This window comes from Somniosus microcephalus, chromosome 7 (assembly GCF_052327205.1).
Source record: "Somniosus microcephalus isolate GS21.2 chromosome 7, FLI_Smic_1.0, whole genome shotgun sequence".
In the NCBI taxonomy this organism is placed as follows: domain Eukaryota; kingdom Metazoa; phylum Chordata; class Chondrichthyes; order Squaliformes; family Somniosidae; genus Somniosus; species Somniosus microcephalus.
In genome coordinates this window covers 198,590,807-198,613,310 of record NC_140993.1, presented here as the reverse complement: position 1 = coordinate 198,613,310, position 22,504 = coordinate 198,590,807, and the positions used below count along the sequence as shown (strand labels likewise).

Below are 22,504 nucleotides of genomic sequence, written 5' to 3'. Positions count from 1 at the left end.
TCCTTGGAGCAGAGAAGGCTAAAGGGCGACCTAATAGAGGTATTCAAAATTATATGGGGTTTTGATACAGTAGGGAGAATCTGTTTCCTCTGGCAAGTGGGTCAGTAACCAGAGGTCATAGATTTAAAATAATTAGCAGAAGAACTAGAGGGGTAATGAGAAATTATTTCACACAGACTGTTGTTATGATCTGGAATGCACGACCTGAAAGGGTGGTGGAATCAAATTTCATAGGAACTTTCAAAAGGCAATTGGACATGTACTTGAAGAGAACTAATTTGCAAGGTTATGGGGAGAAAGCTGGGGTGTGGGACTAAATTGGACAGCTCTTTCAAAGAGCCAGCACAGGCACGACGGGCCAAATGGCCCCCATCTGTGCTATAAGATTCTATGATTCTAAGATTAGCTGAGATGATGAATGGTGGGCTAGATTTTCCGCCTGTTCATAGTAAATGGGTATAAAATCTAATCCAGTGAGTTTATTGCAGATGTACATTTTGGGTTCATCCCACCCACATTCAAAGTTCCTGCCCTGGTAGCATGCAACAGGTTTGGCATTGCATTTGTTATTTAATATTCACCTTAAATTATGATATTAATTAGCAATTTGGTGGCAGAATTATGCCACCAGAAGTGAAAAGAAAAAAAGAAAGACTTGCATTTATATAGCGCCTTTCACGACCACCGGATATCTCAAAGCGCTTTACAGTTAATTAAGTACTTTTGGAGTGTAGTCACTGTTGTACTGTAATGTGGGAAATGCGGCATCCAATTTGCGCACAGCAAGCTCCCACAAACAGCAATGTGATGATGACCAGATAATCTTTTTTTGTCATGTTGATTGAGAGATAAATATTGGCCAGGACACCGGGGATAACTCCCCTGCTCTTCTTCGAAATACAGGTAGACTACCCTTTATCCAGACTTCCGAAAACCGAAACCCTCTAAAAACCGAAGGTTTTTTCGTTCAGCGTAAGTCGTGCGTACGAACGAAAAAACCTTCGGTTTTTAGAGGGTTCCAGTTTCGGAAGTTCGGATAAAGGGTAAGTCGTGCGCACGACCCCCCGCCGACCCCCCCGCGGACCCCGCCGGCCCCGACAACCGCCGACCCCCCCGCGGACCCCGCCGGCCCCGACAACCGCCGCGGACCCCGCCGGCCCCGACAACCGCCGACCCCCCCCGCCGGCCCCGACAACCGCCGACCCCGCCAGCCCGACAACCGCCGACCCCCCCGCGGACCCCGCCGGCCCCGACAACCGCCGACCCCCCCGCCGGCCCCGACAACCGCCAGCCCCGACAACTGCCGACCCCCCCGCGGACCCCGCCGGCCCCGACCCCCGCCAACCCCGACTGACTTACGCTGAGCGTCAGCGTAAGTCGTGCGCACGACCCCCCCGCCGACCCCCCCCCCCCCCCCCCCCGCGGACCCCCGCCGACCCACCTTCCGAAATCCGAAATTCTCCTTTATCCGAAACTCGGCTGGTCCCGAGGTTTTCGGATAAAGGATAGTCTACCTGTAGTACCAGATTGTGTTGCATCGAGAAGCATGCTGCAAATCTGGACTTTGTTTCCAAGATAAACAGAACATGGATATTCCTTGCTCAACTTCTAGACTGAGCTGGTTTATGAATGGTGAAGGTTAAATGACCCTAAATATTCAAGATCTAGATAATGCAGAGTAGTTTAGAAAAATCAACGTCTTTTACTGGAATGTGTGTGCATGTGCATAACTAAACAGCCTTAATAAATATTTAAAGTCAGGATTTTATATATTGTAAAAGAGGGAGCTATAAATTGCCCTTTTGCTCCAACTGGTTATCTATCTTGTAAAATAAATCGGAGATAAGGAAAGGGAGTCCTAACAGAGTGTACTATAGGAACTGACGTTTTGCTACTGAGGATGCGGCAAAAAGGTTTTACATTTACATAATTAGAAAGTCATATATCCAAATTTGCCAATGACACAAAGATAGGCAGCATTGTCGGCAGTGTAGATGGAAGCATAAAATTACAAAGGGATATCGACAGATTATGTGAATAGGCAAAACTGTGGCAAATGGATTTCAATGTAGGCAAATGTGAGGTCATCCACTTTGGACCTAAAAAAGATAGAACCGGGTGCTTTCTAAATGATGAAAAGCTAAAAACAGTGGATGTCCAAAGAGACTTGGGTGTCCAGGTACATAGATCATTAAAATGTCATAAACAGGTGCAGAAAATAATCAAAAAGGCTAATGGAATGCTGGCCTTTATGTCTAGAGGACTAGAATACAAGGGTGTAGAAGTTATGCTGCAGCTATACAGAGCCCTGGTTAGATCACACCTGGAGTACTGTGAGCAGTTTTGAGCATCACACTTTGGGAAGGATATATTGACCTTGGAGGGAGTGCAGTGTAGGTTTACCAGAATGATACCCGGACTTCAAGGGTTAAATTACGAGGAGAAATTACACAAATTAGGGTTGTAGTTCCTGGAACTTAGACAGTTAAGGGGTGATCTGATTGAAGTTTTCAAGATATTAAGGGGAACAGATAGGGTAGATAGAGAGAAACTTATTCCATTGGTTGAGGATTCCAGGACTAGGGGGGCATAGTCTAAAAATTAGAGTCAGACCTTTCAGGAGTGAAATTAGGAAACACTTCTACACACAAAGGGTGGTAGAAGTTTGGAACTCTCTTCTGCAAACGGTAATTGATGCTAAATCAATTATTAATTTTAAATCGGAGATTGATAGCTTTTTGTTAACCAAAGGTATTAAGAGATATGGGGCAAAGGCAGGTATATGGAGTTAGGTCACAGATCAGCCATGATCTCATTAAATGGCAGAACAGGCTTGAGGGGCTGAATGGCCCACTCCTGTTCCAATGTTCTTAATTCTGCAATGCCAATGATCGTGATATTTTTGCACAACCCCCCTTTTGATGCTGATTCACAGTTTAATTGAGAATTTTTACAACCCACTGGGTGTGAAATTGACGAAGCTTGAATAACGATCCATATAAACTCCTTATAGCTTTTCCCGTGAAATCTGACAACGAGGGAGAGAAAGTGTTACAAGGGGTTGATTTCACTAAGATCAGTCGGTCATTAAAAGTTCAATAGTCTGGGCTTGTGTGCCAGAATCATTATCAAACCTAATTACAAAGAATGAACTGGAGATTGCCCTTTTAAATGCACATGTTGCTTTCTCTTGCAATGCTTTAGATTTCGGGAATAGATCAAATGAAGCCTGCTGTGACAGCAGGCAAATGCAGCATTACAACCACTAGCAGTTAATGACAGGTTATTGCACTTAAACAAGGTGCAAACAGCTGCTGAACTGTCCGAAATAGCCAGCGCGCTTAATATGGTTTAAGCTGCGTCTTTGTAATTGATGCCTATGATAATGGCAAATGGTTTGCCCAGTGTAGGCGGCTGTCCGGGATATGCGGGATGGTGTAAATGGTGGGGACAGTAATGACACCCTCCTCAACCCTCCACCACAGATGGGATTATTACAACAGCCAACAGCTGAGTGTATTTCTTTTAACTGGTCTTATTATAATCACAAATGCAGCCTGCAAACATGTCTTCATGCCGTACGATAGCAAAATACTGCAGATGTTGGAAATCCGAAATAACAACAGAAAATGCTGGAAAAACTCAGCAAGTCAGGCAACATCCGTGGAGAGAAATTTGAGTTGACGTTTCGGGTTTGACCCTTCTTCAAAACTGGAGAGAAAAGGAACTAGATCGAAGGCAGGGCTGCGATCGGACAAAAGAATAAAAGAACCAAAAGAAGTAAAAGAGATTAGAAGCTAGACGAGATGGTAATAGGCTGTGATTAGGTGTAAAGTGTACTGGCAGGGCAAAAGATAGCTGCCAGGTGTGAGAGAGAAACAAAAGGAAAGGGGGGGGGGGGAAAGGAAAGGAGTGGAAAAATATAAGTGAAAATGAAATAGGGGCCGAGGTTATGATCTGAAATTGTTGAACTCGATATTGAGACCGGAAGGCTGCAGACTGCCTAATCGGAAGATGAGGTGCTGTTCCTCGAGTTTACGTTGAGCTTCCGTGGAACAGTACAAGAGGCCAAGGACGGTGAGGTCCGAGTGGGAATGGAGCGGTGAATTGAAATGACAGGCGACCGGAAGCTCGGGGTCACCCTTACGGACTGAACGGAGGTGTTCCGCAAAGCGGTCACCCAATCTGCGTTTGGTCTCCCCAATGTAGAGGAGACCGCATCGTGAGCAGCGAATACAGTATACTAGATTGCGAGAAGTACAAGTAAATCGCTGTTTCACCTGGAAGGGGTGTTTGGGGCCCTGGACAGTGGGGAGGGGGGAGGTATAGGGGCAGGTGTTACATCTCCTCCGCTTGCACGGGAAGGTGCCAGGCGAAGGGGAAGGGCTGTTTGGGGTGATAGAGGAGTGGACTAGGGTGTCTCGGAGAGAGCGGTCCCTGCGGAATGCTGAAAGGGGAGGGGAGGGGAAGATACGTTTGGTGATGGGATCACTTTGGAGGTAGCGGAAATGCCGGAGGATGATCCGTTGAATGTGGAGGCTGGTGGGGTGAAAGGTGAGGACAAGGGGAACCCTATCGTGGTTCCGGGAGGGAGGGGCAGGGGTGAGGGCAGAGGTGCGGGAGATAGAACTGACACGGTCGAGGGCAGTGTCAACCACGGTAGAGGGGAATCCTCGGTTGCGGAAAAAGGAAGACATGTCTGAAGCACTGGTGTGGAAGGTGGCATCGTCGGAGCAGATACGGCGGAGGCGGAGAAACTGGGAGAATGGAATAGAGTCCTTACAGGAAGCGGGGTGGGAGGAAGTGTAGTCCAGGTAGCTGTGGGAGTCAGTGGGCTTGTAGTAAAAGTCTTCATGCCCTTTGTTTTCTGTAGTGCCCTTTTATAATGAAAGATCAGAATTTGGTTGCTTTTTCTGATCCCAATGAATGAGAGATTGAGTAGATTGGGCCTATACGCTCTAGAGTTTAGAAGAATGAGAGGTGATTTCATTGAAACATAGGATTCTGAGGGGGATTGGCAGGTTAGATGCTGAGAGGTTGTTTCCCCAGGCTGGAGAGTCTAGAACTAAGGGGTATAGTTTCAGGATAAGGGGTCGGCCATTTAAGACAGAGATGAGGAGGAATTTCTTCACTCAAAGGGCTGTGAATATTTGGAATTCTCTGCCCCAAAGGGCTGTGGATGCTGAGTCGTTGAGTACATTCAAGGCTGAGATAGATAGATTTTTGGACTCTAGGGGAATCAAGGGAGAAGGAGATTGGGTGGGAAAGTGGAGTTGAGGTTGAATATCAGCCATCATCTTATTGAATGGTGGAGCAGGCTCGAGGGGGCGTATGGCCTACTCCTGCTCCTAAATCTTATGCTCTTGCATGCATCCTGATATGTCACAGACCTAAATAGCAACAGCTGGGAAGATTAGTTCCCACTGATTGTGCCAGAGTTAAATAAGCATTGCATATCTCCATGCCTGTACAGTGGTAATATAAATAAGCAGAAGTAGGATTTATTATAGTTGGGCAGCAGTTTTGCTGACTTTCTGTAGCTCTGCGGAGCTGCAACCTATCTAGGGGTAAGAACATAAGAAATAGGAGCAGGAGTAGGCCATTCGGCCCTTCGAGCCTGCCCTGCCATTCAATGACATCATAGCTGATCTTCTGCCTCAACTCCATTCACCGGCCCTATTGCCATATCCCTTGATGCCCTTACTAGTTAGAAATCTATCGACTTCTGTTTTGAATATACCCAATGACTGAGCCTCCACAGCCCTCTGGGGTAGAGAATTCCAAAGCTTCACCACCCTCTCTGTGAAGAAATTTCTTCTCATCTCAGTCCTGAATGGCCTACCCTTTATCCTGAGGCTGTGGCCCCTGGTTCTAGACTCCCCAGCCAAGGGAAACATTCTCCCAGCATCCACCCTATCAAGCCCTGTAATAATTTTGTATGCTTCAATGAGATCCCCTCTCATTCTTCTGAATTCAAGAGAATACAGGCTTAGTTTACTCAATCTCTTCTCATACGATAGTCCCGCCATCCAGGAATCAATCTCGTGAACCTTCGTTGCACTCCCTCTATGGCAAGTATATCCTTCCTTAGGTAAGGAGACCAAAATTGTACACAGTACTCCAGGTGTGGTCTCACCGAGGCCCTATATAATTGGAGTAAGACTTCTTTACTCCTGTACTCAAATCCTCTTGTAATGAAGGCCAGCATACCATTTGCCTTCCTAATGGCTTGCTGCACCTGCACATTCACTTTCAGTGACTCATGTACAAGGACACCCAGGCCGCTTTGAGCATCTGCATTCCCCAATCTTTCACCATTTAGGAAAAACTCTGCCTTTCTGTTTTTTCAACCAAAGTGGATAACTTCACATTTATCCACATTATATTCCATCTGCCATGTTCTCGCCCATTCACTGAGCCTGTCGAGATCCCCTTGAAGCCTCTTCACATCCTCTTCGCAACTGACACTGCCACCTAGTTTGTATCATCAGCAAATTTGGTAATGTTACATTTAGTCCCCTCATCCAAATCATTGATATAGATTCTGAATAGCTAGGGCCCAAGCACCGATCCTTGTGATACTCCACTAGTCACAGCCTGCCATCCTGAAAAAGACCCGTTTATCCCTATTCTTTGTTTTCTGTCTGTTAACCAATTCTCAATCCATGCTAGTATATTACCCCCAATTCCATGTGCCCTAATTTTGTTCATCAACCTCTTGTGTGGGACCTTATCGAAGGCCTTCTGAAAATCTAGATACACCACAAAAGTTCCCCTTTGTCTACTCCACTAGTTACATCCTCAAAGAACTCCAATAGGTTTGTCAAACAGGATTTCCCTTTCATAAATCCATGTTGACTCTGCCCAATCTTACTATTAGTTTCTAAGTGCCCAGTTATTGTATCCTTTATAATAGATTCCAGCATTTTCCCAACTACTGATGTGAGGCTAACAGGTCTGTAGTTCCCCGTTTTCTCTCTCCCTCCTTTCTTAAATAGCAGGATTACATTTGCTATCCTCCAATCTGCAGGAGCCGTTCCAGAATCTATAGAATTTTGGAAGATGACAACCAGTGCGTCCACTATCCCAATGGCCACGTCTGTAGGTCATCCGGTACTTGGGATTTATCAACTTTTAGTCCCATTAATTTTGCTAGTGCTGTTTTTTTACTAATAATAATTTCTTTAAGTTCCTCATTCTCACCACACACTTGGTTTTCTCGTATTTCTGGGAGGTTTTTTGTGTCTTCCTCCGTGAAGACAGAAACAAAGTATTTATTTAATTTCTCCGCCATTTCCTCATTCCCCATTATAAATTCTCCCCTCTCTGACTGTAAAGGACCTACATTTATCTTCGCCAGTCTTTTCCTTTTCACATACGTATAGAAGCTTTTACAATCCGTTTTTATATTTTTTGTTAGTTTGTGCTCATATTCCATTTTCCCTTTCTTTATCAATTTCTTGGTCCCCCTTTGCTGATTTCTAAAATGATCCCAATCTTCAGGCTGACCACTTTTTCTGGCAACTTTATAAGCTTCCTCCTTTGACTTAATACTAGCTTTAATTTCTTTTGTTAGCCATGGTTGGATCACTTTTCCTTTTGGGTTTTTATGCCCCAGAGGAATATATGTTTGTTGCAAATTATGCATTATTTCCTTGAATATTAGCCATTGTATGTGCACCTTCATACCTTTTAGTGTAGTTTCCCAATCTACCATAGCCAACTTGTCCCTCATACCCTTGAAGTTTCCTCTGTTTAGATTGAAGACCTTAGTTTCAGATTGGACTACATCACTCTCAAACTTAATGTAAAATTCAATCATATTATGGTCACTTGTCCCTAAAGGCCCGTTTACCACGAGATTATTGATTAGCCCTTTCTCATTACACAGTACCAGATCCAGAATAGCCTGTTCCCTGGTTGGTTCCTCCACATACTGATCCAGGAAACCATCTCGCATGCATTCCAAGAATTCATCCTCCACACCATTCGTGGTAATTTGATTTGCCCAGTCAATATGTAGATTAAAGTCCCCCATGATTACCGTATTGCCCTTGTTACATGCACTTCTAATTTCTTAATTGATACTGTGCCCTACATTACCACTACTGTTTGGTGGCCTATACACAACTCCCACCAATGTTTTCCGCCCTTTGCTGTTTCTTAGCTCCACCCAAACTGATTCCAGTTCTGCATCACGATCTGCCGAGGCAAGATCTTTTATCTCTACCGTACCGATGTCATCCCTTATTAACAGCGCTACGCCACTTCCTTTTCCTTTTTGTCTGTCCTTCCTAAATGTTGAGTACCCTGGAACATTCAGTTCCCAGCTTTGGTTACCCTGCAACCATGTCTCTGTAATGGCAATTACATCATACCCATTTACTTCTATTTGTGCCATTAATTCATCCACCTTGTTGCGAATGCTATGTGCATTTAGATAAAGTGCCTTCAACTTTGCCTGTTTAATATTTTTCTGCACTTTGACCCCCTTTACTGTTGGCCTTTGTTTCTGCTCCCTACTAGTTTTGCTGACTACTTTTCTAACTTGCACTTCCAGCTTTGTTTCTCTCCGTTCTGGGCCCACCCTTAGGTTCCCAGCCCCCTGACAAACTAGTTTAAATCCTTCCCAACAGCACTAGCAAACCCCCCCTGCGAGGATATTGGTCCCGGTTCTACCAAGGTGTAATCCGTCCAGCTTGTGCAGGTCCCACCTTCCCCAGAATCGGTCCCAATGCCTCAGGAATTTAAATCCCTCCCTCCTACACCATCTCTCCAGCCGCACATTCATCTGGTCTATTCTCCTATTTCTGCTCTCGCTAGCACGTGGCACTGGGAGTAATCTTGAGATTACTACCTTTGAGGTCCTGCTTTTTAATTTATTTCCTAGCTCCCTATATTGTGCTTGCAGGACCTCGTCCCACTTTCTACCTATGTCGTTGGTACCAATATGGACCACGACCTCTGGCTGTTCACCCTCCCCCTTTAGAATGTCCTGCAGCCGCTCAGTGACATCCTTGACCCTGGCACCAGGGAGGCAACAAAGTGACATTCTTCTGTCACTTTCAGTTTGTGTATTGATGAGAATTCAGGTTAAGACATGAATTATGAATTAGAAGACATAAGTTTGTTAAATGTAATTTCTTTCTAAATTTTCTTTTTAGAAATTTTCAATTTACAAGCCTACCTAAGAGGTAGAGTTTTGAAAACTATTTTCACAGCAATTTTCATCAACTAAATCAACCTCTTAATAGTGAATTTAATTTATTTTTTCTACATTTGTGATTGGTCCAGTGACAATGCTGCGCAAATAGGTTTCTGCTTTGCACTTTTAAATCCTACACTTGAATAAAAACATTTCATTCTTAAACTTTATGATTTTCTTCACTTCTCTTACCTCTGCCCCCTCCACCCCCTGACTAACTTTTATGGGGTTTCTTTTGTTGGTTTTCTGTAAGGCCAGTAGTTACTAACCATGCACCCTATTGCAGGCAAATTGCTGTTAGAGCAGTTTCATCGATGCTTACGTTACTGTTGATGGAACAATCTTATGTATTCTCCCTTTTCGCATGCATGGACCAATTAATTTTACATTCCAACCAGATTAACGACTTGTACTTGAGTAAAGTACATGGATTATGAACTATTTTACTCCTTTATATAAAAATATGTCCACAGTTGTAAAGTTTTAAAAGTAATTGTATGGATTTCAGATTCTTGTGGTTAATTCTGTGGTATGTGCTGTATTGTTGTTGTAGGTACTACCATTACCTGTACACTCATTACCTGCCTGCCAGTCTAAAGAACATGGTGGACCAGCTGGCCAACTGTGAAGACATCTTGATGAACTTCTTAGTGTCAGCTGTCACCAAGCTGCCTCCTGTTAAAGTCACTCAGAAAAAGCAGTATAAAGAGACAATGATGCAGCAGGTAATTTACTTGTGTGAAAAATGAAAGAATCCAGACATCATGGATTTTATAGCCTATGAGTTGCATTTGTTGAACTTCAAGCCTGATGCAATAACCTAGGTTTAGGCATTGGGTGGGCATATTATAAAATGAAACCCAAGCATGTGGCTTTTGTGGAAAATGTGTTGAATTCAAGAGTGTTTTTTTTAATATTGCAAATGTTCTCCTCTTGAAAGTTTTGTCTCAGTGCTGGTAAACTGCCATTGGCTTTAATTTGTGCGTAAACCTCAACAGTGAGTGTTGCAGGTTATTCAACTGCAAAGGTCTTCAGATCAAAGCCAATCCTGCACAAACAAATAAATACATTTCCAATCTTTACTGGATTATCTTCAGAAGAGGGCACCATAGCCAATTCTCTACCCCACCCACGCCACACCCCACCCCAACCCAGGAGGCCAATTGCATCACCTTTATCATCACCCTAGTTGAGAATACATAATTTAGCACAGATCTGAGATTGAATCTGGGACTTTTCTTATTTGCATGGCTCACTTAACAAAGTCTAAAGTAAGTAGAAATGAGAGAGGCAATTCAGCCAATTTCCTTTTAGAAACCTGAAATCTCCCCTCACAGCATCTAACTATGATTGTTATCCAGTGACTCCTGCTGGAAAATACATGTATTTTTTTTAATTCGTTTATGGGATGTGTGCATCGCTGGCAAGGCCACCATTTATTGCCCTTGAGAAGGTGGTGGTGAGCCACCTTCTTGAACCGCTGCAGTCCCTGTGGTGAGGGTACTCCCACAGTGCTGTTAGGGAGGGAGTTCCAGGATGTTGACCCAGCGACGATAAAGGATCGGCGATATATTTCTAAGTCAGGATGGTGTGTGACTTGCAGGGGAACTTGGAGGTAGTGGTGTCTCCATGCGCCTGCTGCCCTTGTCCTTCTAGCTGGAAGAGGTCATGGGTTTGGGAGGTGCTGCTGAAGAAACCTTGGCGAGTTGCTGCAGTGCATCTTGTAGATGGTACACACAGTACGCCAGTGGTGGAGGGAGTGACTGTTTAAGGTGGTGGATGGGGTGCCAATCAAGCGGGCTGCTTTGTCCTGGATGGTGTCGAGCTTCTTGAGTGCTGTTGGAGCTGCATTCATCCAGCAAAGTGGAGAGTATTCCATCACACTCGTCACTTGTGCCTTGTAGATGGTGGAAAGGTTTTGGGGAGTCAGGTGGTGAGACACTTGCTGCAGAACACCTGCCCTCTGACCTGCTCTTGTTGCCACAGTATTTATGTGGCTGGTCCAGTTAAGTTCCTGGTCAATGGTGATTCCCAGGATGTTGATGGTTGGGTTGGGGGGGGGGGTGATTCGGCGATGGTAATGCCGTTGAATGTCAAGGAGCGGTGGTTAGACTCTCGCTTGTTGGAGATAGTCATACTCGGCACTTGTGTGGTGCGAATGTTACCTGCCACTTATCAGCCCAAGTCTGAACGTCGTCCAGGTGCTTGTTGCATGCGGGCATGGACTGCTTCATTATCTGAGGAGTTGTGAATGGCACTGAACACTGTGCAGTCATCAGCGAACATCCCCATTTCTGACCTTATGTTGGAGGGAAGGTCATTGAGGGAAGGTCATTGATGAAGCAGCTGAAGATGGCTGGGCCTAGGACACTGCCCTGAGGAACTCCTGCAGCGATGTCCTGGGCTGTGATGATTGACTTTCAACCACCACAACCATCTTCCTTTGTGCTAGGTATGACTCCAGCCAGTGGAGAGTGTTCCCCCCCGATTCCCATTGACTTCAGTTTTACTCTGGCTCCTTGATGCCACACTCGGTCAAATGCTGCCTTGATGTCAAGGGCAGTCACTCTCACCTCACCTCTGGAATTCAGCTCCTTTGCCCATGTTTGGACCAAGGCTGTAATGAGGTCGGGAGCCGAGTGGTCCTGGTGGAACCCAAACTGGGCATCAGTGAGCAGGTTATTGGTGAGTAAGTTCCGCTTGATAGTACTGTCGATGACACCTTCCATCACTTGGCTGATGATTGAGAGTAGACTGATGGTGCGGTAATTGGCCGGATTGGATTTGTCCTGCTTTTTGTGCACAGGACATACCTGGGCAGTTTTCCACATTGTCGGATAGATGCCAGTGTTGTAGCTGTACTGGAACAGCTTGGCTAGAGGCGCGGCTAGTTCTGGAGCACAAGTCTTCAGCAGGATAGCCGGAATGTTGTCGGGGCCCACAGCCTTTGCTGTATCCCGTGCGCTCAGCCATTTCTTGATATCAGTCACGTGGAGTGAATCGAATTGGCTGAAGACTGGCTTCTGTGATGGTGGGGACCTCAGGAGTAGGTCAGTATGGATCATTCACTCGACACTTCTGGCTGAAGATGGTTGCAAACGCTTCAGCCTTGTCTTTTGCACTCACATGCTGCGCGCCACCATCATTGAGGATGGGGATATTGATGGAGCTTCCTCCTCCCATTAATTGTTTAATGGTCCACCACCATTCATGACTGGATGTGGCAGGACTGCAGAGCTTTGATCTGATCCGTTGATTATGGGATCGCTTAGCCCTGTCTATAGCGTGATGCTTCCGCTGTTTAGCATGCATGTAGTCCTGTGTTGCAGCTTCCCCAGGTTGGCACCTCATTTTTAGGTACGCCTGGTGCTGCTCCTGGCATGCTCTTCTACGCACCTTATTGAACTGGGGTTGGTCCCCTGGCTTGATGGTAATGGTGGAATGAGGGCTATGCCGGGCCATGAGGTTACAGATTGTGGCGGAATACAATTCTGCTGCTGCTGCTGATGGCCCACAGCGCCTCATGGATGCCCAGTTTTGAGTTGCTAGATCTGTTCTGAATCTATCCCATTTAGCATGGTGGTAGTGCCACATAACACGATGGAGGGTGTCCTCAGTGTGAAGACGGGACTTCGTCTCCACAATGACTGGTCGTGGTCACTGCTACCAATACTGTCATGGAGAGATGCATCTGCGACCAGTAGATGTGTGAACAGAAGGTGAGTATAAGATCAGGCTTGACTGTGATGCCCTCTATGGTAGAATAGTCTTCAGACAGGCTTTATGCAGACTGGCACATGAAGAATGGCTATTTGGACAAGATATCGGAGGACTACCAACACCTGTGAAACCATACTCCCAAAATTCAGTGCCTTCCGTAGAGGAAAAGGGAAATTGGCAACAAAATGTATAAAATCTATTTTCCTAAATAATTTTAGAAATGAAAACATAAAACGTTGGAAATACACAGCCAGTCAATCAACACCCAAAAAGAAAAAAATACAAGTTAACATTTTGGGCATAGACCTTTAATCAGAGATCATTTGGCAAATACACAGTCGTAGACCAGAAGAGAAAAGGACAGCAATGATGGTGAATATACAGCAACAACAACTTGTATTCATATAGCACCTTTAATGTGGTAAAACATCCCAAAATACTTCACAGCAGCGTTATCAAACAGAATTTGACACCAAACCACGTGAGGCGTCCTAAAGGAGGAGAGCGAGTTAGTGGTTTAGGGAGGGAATTCCAGAGCTTAGGGCCTAGACAGCTGAAGGCACGGCCGCCAATGGTGGAGTGATTAAAATCAGGAATGCGCAAGCGGCCAGAATTAGAGGAGCTCAGAGATCTCAGAGTGTTGTAGGGCTAGAGGTGGTTGCAGAGATGGGGCGGGGCAAAACCATGGAAGGGATTTGAAAACAAGGATGAGAATTTTTAAATGTAGGCGTTGCTGGACCGGGAGCCAATGTAGGTCAGCGAGCACAGGGGTGATGGGTGAATGGGACTTGGTACAAGTTAGGATACAGGCAGCATGGTTTTGGAGGAGCTTAAGGTTTATGGAGGGTGGAAGGTAAGAGGCCGGCCAGGAGTGCGTTGGAATAGTCAAGTCTATTGATAACAAAGGCATGGATGAAGGTTTCAGCAGCAGATGAGCTCATGCAGGGGGCGGAGACAGACGATGTTATGGAGCTGGAAGTATGCAGTCTTGGTGATGGGAGCGGATATGTGGTCGGAAGCTCATCTCAGGGTCAGATAGGATGCTAAGGTTGCAAACAGTCTGGTTCAGCTGCAGACAGTCACTAGGGAGAGGGATGGAGTCTGTGGCTAGGAAATGGAAGTTTGTGGCAGAGACCGAAGACAGTGGCTCTTCCCAATATTCAGTTGAAGGAAATTTATGCTCATCCAGGACTGGATGTTGGACAAGTAGCGTGACAAATCAGAGACTTTGTTTAGTGGTTGAGAGAGGTGGTGGTGAAGTAAAGCAGGGTATCGTCAGCATACAAGTAGAACCTCATGTTGTTTCTTCGGATGATGTCGCGAGGGGCAGCAGGTAGATGAGAAATAGGAGGAGGTCCAGGATAGAGCCTTGGGGGACTCCAGAGGTGCGGGAGTGGGAAGAGAAGCCATTGCCGGTGATTCTCTGGCTTAGACTGGATAGATAAGAATTAAACCAGGCGAGGGTAGTCCCACCCAGCTGGAAAACCAAAACACACAGAAGCCTTAACGAAGGGGAACAGCATGTTTTCAAGACTAGCAGTCCTGGAAGAGAAGTGGTAGTGAAGCAAGCAGTAAAGATAAAAAGAATGCACTGACGAAAGGTCTATGCCTGAAACATTAACCTTTTTTATCTCTCTTCAGATGTTGATGGGCTTACTATTTTTCCCAAAATTTGCTAGTTTTTTTTTTACTTGTTTTATCAAGCTTACTACATATTGTGTGTAATGGGCCAGAAATTCCAGAACGGGGCTTGCAGCGCGTGCAAGCCCCGTATTTGCACTTACCCCGTGCTCCTGCCGATCAGCTTCTGGGACGCCTGAACTTGGAGAAATTGAAAGCACATTCCCGGGCAGCGTATGACGTCACGCCGCCCAGGAGTGCAGCCAGCGCGGACCCAGGAGCGTGCAGTGTAAGTGAGACACGCCCCTTGAGGTCTGAGTTTCACTGGACACGCCCCCAATGTTTCTGTCAAGCTGCTTTGCTTTTTTACATGCAAAGCAGCAGTTTAAATAGGTTTTTGGAAGTTTTTTGAAGATTTTGGTAACTTTTAGAAACTTTTTAAAATGTTTACATTATTTTGAGTAATCTGAAGTAGTTTTAAAGAGAATTAAAGCAATTTAAAGACTTTTAAAAGCCCTAAAAGAATTTTTTTAATTCCATTTATTTATTTAGCAATGTCGTCGTCATACGTGTCTTCACACTGTTCCCTTTGGGGAACTGTATGAAGTGGTGGAAGGATTTATGGCCGTGATTAACGCTCATTCCGTGACCGTAACCATCTTTGAACCAGCCATTAGGGCGGTTAGTCCTATGGCGGGAGGGTTTTACGGGCTCCCACAAGCTATACAAGGAGGGGGGGCCACCCACACCCACGGACGCAAATATCCCACTGGATGTCAACCCAGAATTTAGAGCCGGAGCTCCGACTCCACTTGCCGGGACTGTCTGGAGCGGGGTTCGAAACCCTACCCTGATCTGGCCCAGCGGCGGGGATCCTACCGCTATGACAAAGGCCCAATCCGATTAGCAACGTGAAATGGCAGCATAGGGCTCCAGTCACGGGGAGGGAAAAGGCGCAGGAAACGTATGGGTGTCACCTTTTGTGCGGAGTGGGCCTTTTGCGTAGCAGTAAGCATCCCCGCCGCTGGGCCAGAAGGAGTAGGGTTTTGAACCCCACTCCAGACAGTCCCGGCAAGTGGAGTCGGAGCTCCAACTTTAAATTCTGGGTGGACATCCAGCGGGATACTTGCGTCCGTGGGTGTTGGTGGCCCCCCCCCCCTCAGATGGGTTGTGGGAGCCCGTAAAACCCTCCCGCCATAGGACTAACCACCCTAATGGCTGGTTCAAAGATGGTTACAGTCACGGAATGAGCGTTAATCACGGCCATAAATCCTTCCACCACTTCATACAGTTCCCCAAAGGGAACAGTGTGAGGATACGTGCGATGATGACCTCTTGCGCAATGCACCTCCTTGGACCCTCAGTCGCAGATGCGAGGGGGCAAGTCGTGCAAGTGTTAAATTTTTTATTTTATTGACATGTAAAATGTTGGCCCAATAATTCCCTTCCAAATGCGCTAGTACGGTCGGGGTACTTACGCATCTGGCCGGATGAAATGCCGGTTTTCAGCATGCACAGTGCATGTGGGGAAAACCGGCATTTCCTGTCCTCTGAACGAAGGGGTTCAGAGGCAGAACGCGTGCGACTGCACAGGCAGCGCGTGCGCAGTATACTTCGCCGCTTTCATTAATGCTTTCAGTGAGGTCCAGTCATTACAACTTACACATGAAAAAAGCATGGGTACAGTTGCTACAGAGGCTGCGGAGGAAGATATTTCTTATCATGGAGCTTCTGAAAGTATGTATGTCTGTATATATTCCTTTGCGTGTTATGTATATATTCCTTTACTTATGTGTATGAATGTATTATTTAATTATGACTTTCAGAGAAAGTAACTTATTGGAAAATCATAATTAAAAACATACATTCATAGTAAAGGAATATAAAACATACATACATATACGTAAAGGAATATATGTGGACATACATACATAACTCATTCTCACATTCCATTCACACAGCCACAATTGCTCCTTCTACCTACCGTTCTGAAAACCCTTTAAAAAAAAAAAAAATTTTAACTTTAAAACTTACTTAAAATTTCTTAAAATAACTTCCCTCCCTTTCCCAAACAAAAATATTGCATTTCAAAAGCTCCACGATAAAATATATCTTCCTCCGCAGCCAATGAACCACTTTACACTTGCTTTTTTTCAGTGTAACTTCTAAGGACTTAACCTCACGGATTTCATGAATGAAATCCACGAAGTTCACTGCGCAAGCGCTGCCTGTGCAGTCGCACGCGCTCGAGGTCTGGAAATGCCGGCGTTCCCCGCATGCGCTGTTCATGCTGAACGCCGGCATTTCCAACGGCCAGAAGCGTGAGTAAGCCGACCGCACTCACGCTTCTGGCCTGGAATTTCTGGCCCATTGTGTTTTATTGTAATATGTTGATAAGAACTCTATTCACACCCTTCCTATATTTTTTAGCTCGATAAATATGTGATTGATCTTTTATTTACTTTTCAGTCCTCCAGAGCTTCCAGATGGGCTGATCCTGACCACTTCGCTCAGCGGCAGACCTGCATGAACACGTTTGCAAGTTGGTTTGGATCCATGCCTTTGATCCATTCCCAGATGAGACTAGACCCAGTTCTCTTCAAAGACCAGGTCTCCATACTCAGAAAGAAGTATCGGGACATTGAGCGACTCTAACGAGCACAAAACCATTGATTCTTGGGACAGTATTTGGATTAAAGCCAGTCTATAGCATGTTTGTCCATCCTGAGCTGAGCAAATAACACTCTACACAAGGTGACTCTTGGCTGTTACCCTTTGGTGCATCCGACAGACGCTCCAGACTCGAGAATGGCTGCTATCGGCTTATTGACTGATTGATCTATATGACTATTGAGATTTTTTTTTTTTTAATCATTTTATCAATCCTGAGTGATAGGTCTGATATCCTGTCGGGGAATATAAATCAAAAGTCCATGAATTTAAAGTGTGAAGATCAATGAATTATTTTTTCATCAGCACTGTGAAGAACAAAGTGAAACACTATTCAGTTGATCAGAATCGAGTGTCTTAAATTTTGGCCTGAACATAATTTAAGGCCAACTTGTACCACTTAATCTGAGTTTGCATTAGGAAAAGCGAACGATGTTTGAAGTGGGTAGCCATCAGGCTTGTATAGGAACGGGCTGTCATGACTGATGAGCGTGTGGTTGGGTTTCACCAATAACGTCTGCCATGTTTACTATTAGCATGCAAAATATTTTTTTTTTAAACACACACACAACCGTACCCACTACAGGATAATCCTTTACTATGTATGTAGGAACTCCATCCTCATCAGCAGCTATGGTGGGGTTTGATGCTGCCACACAAATACAAATTGCTAGTTGAAATGTGTACACATACCTGCATGTTAATATGCCTTACAGATGACTTGCTGTATGGCTTTTACAGGGTCACTGGGCTGACCTTTGGAAATAAAACATTGGCTGTGTGTATTTTAAAGTGGATGGCACATATGGTGCTCCGACAAGGGGTAGCTCCTTGTTTCTATATAAAGTTCTATTTTTTAAATAGCAAGGCTATGTTAGCCTTTGCTCACAGGTACTTGAATGTCTGAAGACTTGAAGGAGTGCTGAGCGTGTGGCCTTTTAATCACTTTACTTTGGTTAATAATGGTTCAGCCTAGTTTTTATATCTGTATTTCATTTATTTTAAATAGAAATCCCAGTTCATCTCGCGTGCTGAATCTCCAATCAACGTTTAGTCATTTCATAATTTTAAGGATGTTAAAAATGGGCCTTGTTATAATGTACATAATCTTGTATATTTATTATTTTGACAGAATTGTGTATAGTGTAAGGTTACAAACTGATTGACAAAGCAATGTGGGAATAATTAGATGGTTAACTGTAAAGCAAAACAAAAAAAAATTATTTTGTATAAGATGTACATTTCTGAGGTTTTCTAACATATTTCCAATGTTTTTCATAGTGTATCATTGCTTTATATAAAAGAATTCCCAACTGGTTGGAATGACATGACTACACACAGTTAGTGGGATTAAACCTACAGAGGAGTGGAGAGAATACAAAGCCATATATTGTGATTTACTGCATTAGCTTGCATAACGTTATAGTTCCATCAAAGGTAGCCTTTGTATAGATAGTATCACCAAAGACTCTTCCATCTGATACCCAGATGCTTTCATTAATTTAATTGTATTCTTAGAGCCATTTTCAAGTTAAGTACGTCTGTGCTATTGAACATAAATATTGTAGAATGGATTTTTTGTTTTTTCACTACATTTTCTGCTGCTTTTTCTGTTTTTTTTGTACCTTGGGAGCATTTGCACACATCCTACTGGCTGCCATTCTTTGTGTACATTTACAAATGTATACTGATGTAATTGTATGTCACAATTATCGCTGGTTCTGGTAAAGGAGAGTTTACATGCTGGACTGCTGTCACTCCAGAGGCATTACAGTTGCAGTTTTCCTTTCCACGCACAGTCTCTTCACCATTTGTTGATCCATTTCATAGATTTGGAATGAACTAAATGTCCATTTTTTTTCGTGCTTGGGACTAATTTAGAAGTGAAGTGCTATCTAAAGGGATTACTGCAATAAAATTTACATACAGAGCAGAGGGTAAAGTAGAGTTGCAAGAAAGACAGTTGAAGTCCGATTGTTATGAATTAAGGAAAAGGAGAACAGCTTTAAATGTTAAGTCCCAAGATTGTTTCATTACCTTTTAACTACTTCTCAAAGCTTTTTTAATTCTTACTTTTACATTTTCTGCAAATTCAGTTGCATGAGTGACAGGTGGTGGTTATCTGCGGTATAAAAATATTATTAATCTTCAATTAAATAATCAGTGCAATTGAAGAAATTCTGGCAAGTAAACATGATCATTTTAAAAATTAGTGCTGAAAGCTAATTTATATTTGAAAGTTGGAGACTAAATTGTTTGAACTTTAAACCAACTTTTAGAATTTTACATTTTTAGGTTTAAGGAGTGAACATTCATCTGCTAAATGTATTATCTGCAAAAGTGGGTTGAGGTTACTATTACTAAGTTTGGAATAAATTATGTTATGGGAAAAATATTCGTTGAGATACATTTAAATCTAAGGGTCCTATTAAAATATAACCAGGAAAATGGCTTCCTACAGCCATTGTAGAGTAAACCCTGATTTTTTTTTTAAGTCCACGGGGGGGCGGCGTAGGTAAGATTAATTTGTTTTTAACATTAAAGATCGTATTTGAGTCATTTTGCTCAGTGAATTGCCATCTAAGATTTGGGTTTGAATGTGTACAGAAAACTGGAACTGTATCTCTCTGGAACCACTCCAGCTACACGAAAGCTCTTTAAAGACTTCCATAGCACGTGCAGAAAAAACTTTCCATGTAAACCTTCAGTCCAGTCCGCCATGTTTTCAAGTCTTACCCGGAGGCAGAAATGGCTGTATTAGGGAGATTCAGAATGTTGTGTATTTAGTTCCTCTTCCCTAAGATGGCCCTTTTGCTTCAGGAGCACTGGAATAATTATTAGATGATTACTGACATTCCTGGGGAGTTTTTCTTTTCAGTCCCGAGAGTACAGATTCTAGTGCTGCATGTTTCTTTATGGTTATTAATTTTGCCTATTTATAATGAGTTTGTACCACACACAAAGTATTCCATTATCCCTTGTACCCCACCATCCCCCAAGTTTCTGCCTCTAATTAGAATTACGTTGGTTCACTTTATAGATATAAATAAATGATTTAAAAAAACTAGAAAATAAATGGAAATTTTGTAAGATTTGTTTTTTGATAAAAATAAATGATATTTGATAATACTCTGTGATTCATGACATTTTAATTTTCTTATTTATTCACTATTGATGGGCTACTATTTACTATTACTGTAACCAAATCTGTGTACTGCGACTGATAGGCTTCTTCCTCTTGTGCACTTTGCTCTTTAGATATTGGCCTAGAAATTCAGTTGTTTGCGCCAGCCGCTAGCGCCTTAGGAGGAGAAGTGGGTCGCTAAGTGGCTAGCGCCCGGGCGCGGCGCGATCTGTGCCTCTCGTGAAATTCAGTTAAGATTTAGCAGCGGCGGTAAACCGTAGCGCGCACTCAGCTGCGCGTGCAGATCCTGACGTCATTTCATGGTGCAACGCCCTTTGTGCGCCCCGAACCGGAAATTCAGTAGCGCCGGCCTATTGTGCGCCTGGCGCCCCTAGCGACTGGTAGAGGGGAACGGTTCCCAGTTGCTGCAGGGGGCGCTAATTAAAGGGGACTCCTCCTGCAGTATAAATGGCAGCCATTTTGCTCCACTCCTTTGTGAGAGACGGATATTTGGAGAGAGACAATGGTAGAGTGCTTTCTGGTTTGGCTGAACACTCGCACAGGTACTTGTGGCTTCAGGCCAGAGCTATGCACTTGGATTTAACTTTCAGTGCCATAGCATTGATTCGATACATCTAATGGGGGCTGCAGTGGGTGGAAACGTTGGCTTACTGCATTGCATTCAAAGGGCTCAGAGACGCCGTGAGAGAGTGCCAGTCATGGCCAGACGGAAAAGGGCCAACAGGCGTTGGCACAGGAGGCCTTACCCACCCAGGGTATACCGCCAGCAGTTCTCATATCTGAACATGTCTGAGGAGCAGTGTGTTCAGAGGCTGCGATTCAGAAGGGAGGTGGTCACTGAGATCTGCCACCTGCTCCGCAGAGATCTGCAGCCACAGCTGAGGAGCAGGAGTTCTGTCGGTGGCAGTGAAGGTGACGGTGGCTCTCATAGAAACATAGAAGATAGGAGCAGGAGTAGGCCATTCGGCCCCTCGAGCCTGCTCCGCCATTCAATGAGATCATGACTGATCATCCAAATTCAGTACCCTGTCCCTGCCTTCTCCCCATATCCCTTTAGCCTTAAGAAATATATCCAACTCCTTCTTGAATATATTTAATGAACTAGCCTCCACCGCCCTCTGGCAGAGAATTCCACAGGTTCACCACTCTCTGGGTGAAGAAATTTCTCCTCATCTCAGTCCTAAATGGCTTTCCCCTTATCCTTAGACTATGACCCCTAGTTCTGGACTCCCCGGCCATCGGGAACATCCTGCATCTAGTCTGTCCAGGCCTGACAGAATTTTATAGGTTTCGATGAGATCCCCTCTCAATCTTCTAAACTCCAGTGAGTACAAGCCCAATCGACACAATCTCTCCTCATACGTCATTCCTGCCATCCCAGGTATCAGCCTGGTGAATCTTCGCTGCACTCCTTCCATGGCAAGTATGTCCTTCCTCAGATAAAGCGACCAAAACTGCACACAATACTCAAGGTGTGGTCTCACCAAGGCCCTGTACAACTGCAGCAAGACATCCTTGTTCCTGTACTCGAACCCTCTTGCTACGAAGGCCAACATACCATTTGCCTTCTTAACCGCCTGCTGCACCTGCATGCTTACCTTCAGCGACTGGTGCACAAGAACACCCAGGTCTCTTTGCACTTCCCCTTCTCCCAATCTATTGCCATTCAAATAATAATCTGCCTTCCTGTTTTTGCCACCAAAGTGGATAACCTCACATTTATCCACATTATAGTGCATTTGCCATGTTTCTGCCCAATCACCCAACCTGTCCAAATCGTACTGGAGTTTCACGACATCCTCCTCACAGCATACCCTCCCACCCAGCTTTGTGTCGTCTGCAAATTTGGAGATACTACATCCAATTCCCTCGTCCAGATCATTAATATATATTGTGAACAGCTGGGGTCCTAGGACTGATCCTTGCGGTACCCCACTAGTCACTGCCTGCCACTCGGAAAACGACCCGTTTATTCCAACTCTACTTTCTATCTGCCAACCAGTTCTCTATCCAAGTCAATACCTTGCCCCCAATCCCATGTGCATTAATTTTGCAAGCTAATCTCTTATGCGGGACCTTATCGAAAGCCTTCTGAAAGTCCAAATACACTACATCCACTGGTTCTCCCTTATCTATTTTACCAG

At 44.5% G+C, this 22,504-nt stretch overlaps 1 protein-coding gene across 1 annotated transcript in view; it reads left to right on the top strand.

The window, feature by feature from the left end:
* LOC147115063 (exostosin-1-like) overlaps positions 1-20,344 on the top strand; it is a 284,880-nt gene extending 264,536 nt beyond the window's left edge. The window contains exons 10-11 of the mRNA XM_085993303.1: positions 9,759-9,930; positions 17,015-20,344. Coding sequence (XP_085849429.1) covers positions 9,759-9,930; positions 17,015-17,200 — 358 coding nt within the window. The 3' untranslated portion in view covers positions 17,201-20,344. The remainder of the gene's footprint in view (positions 1-9,758; positions 9,931-17,014) is intronic.
* Positions 20,345-22,504: the final 2,160 nt, after the last annotated feature.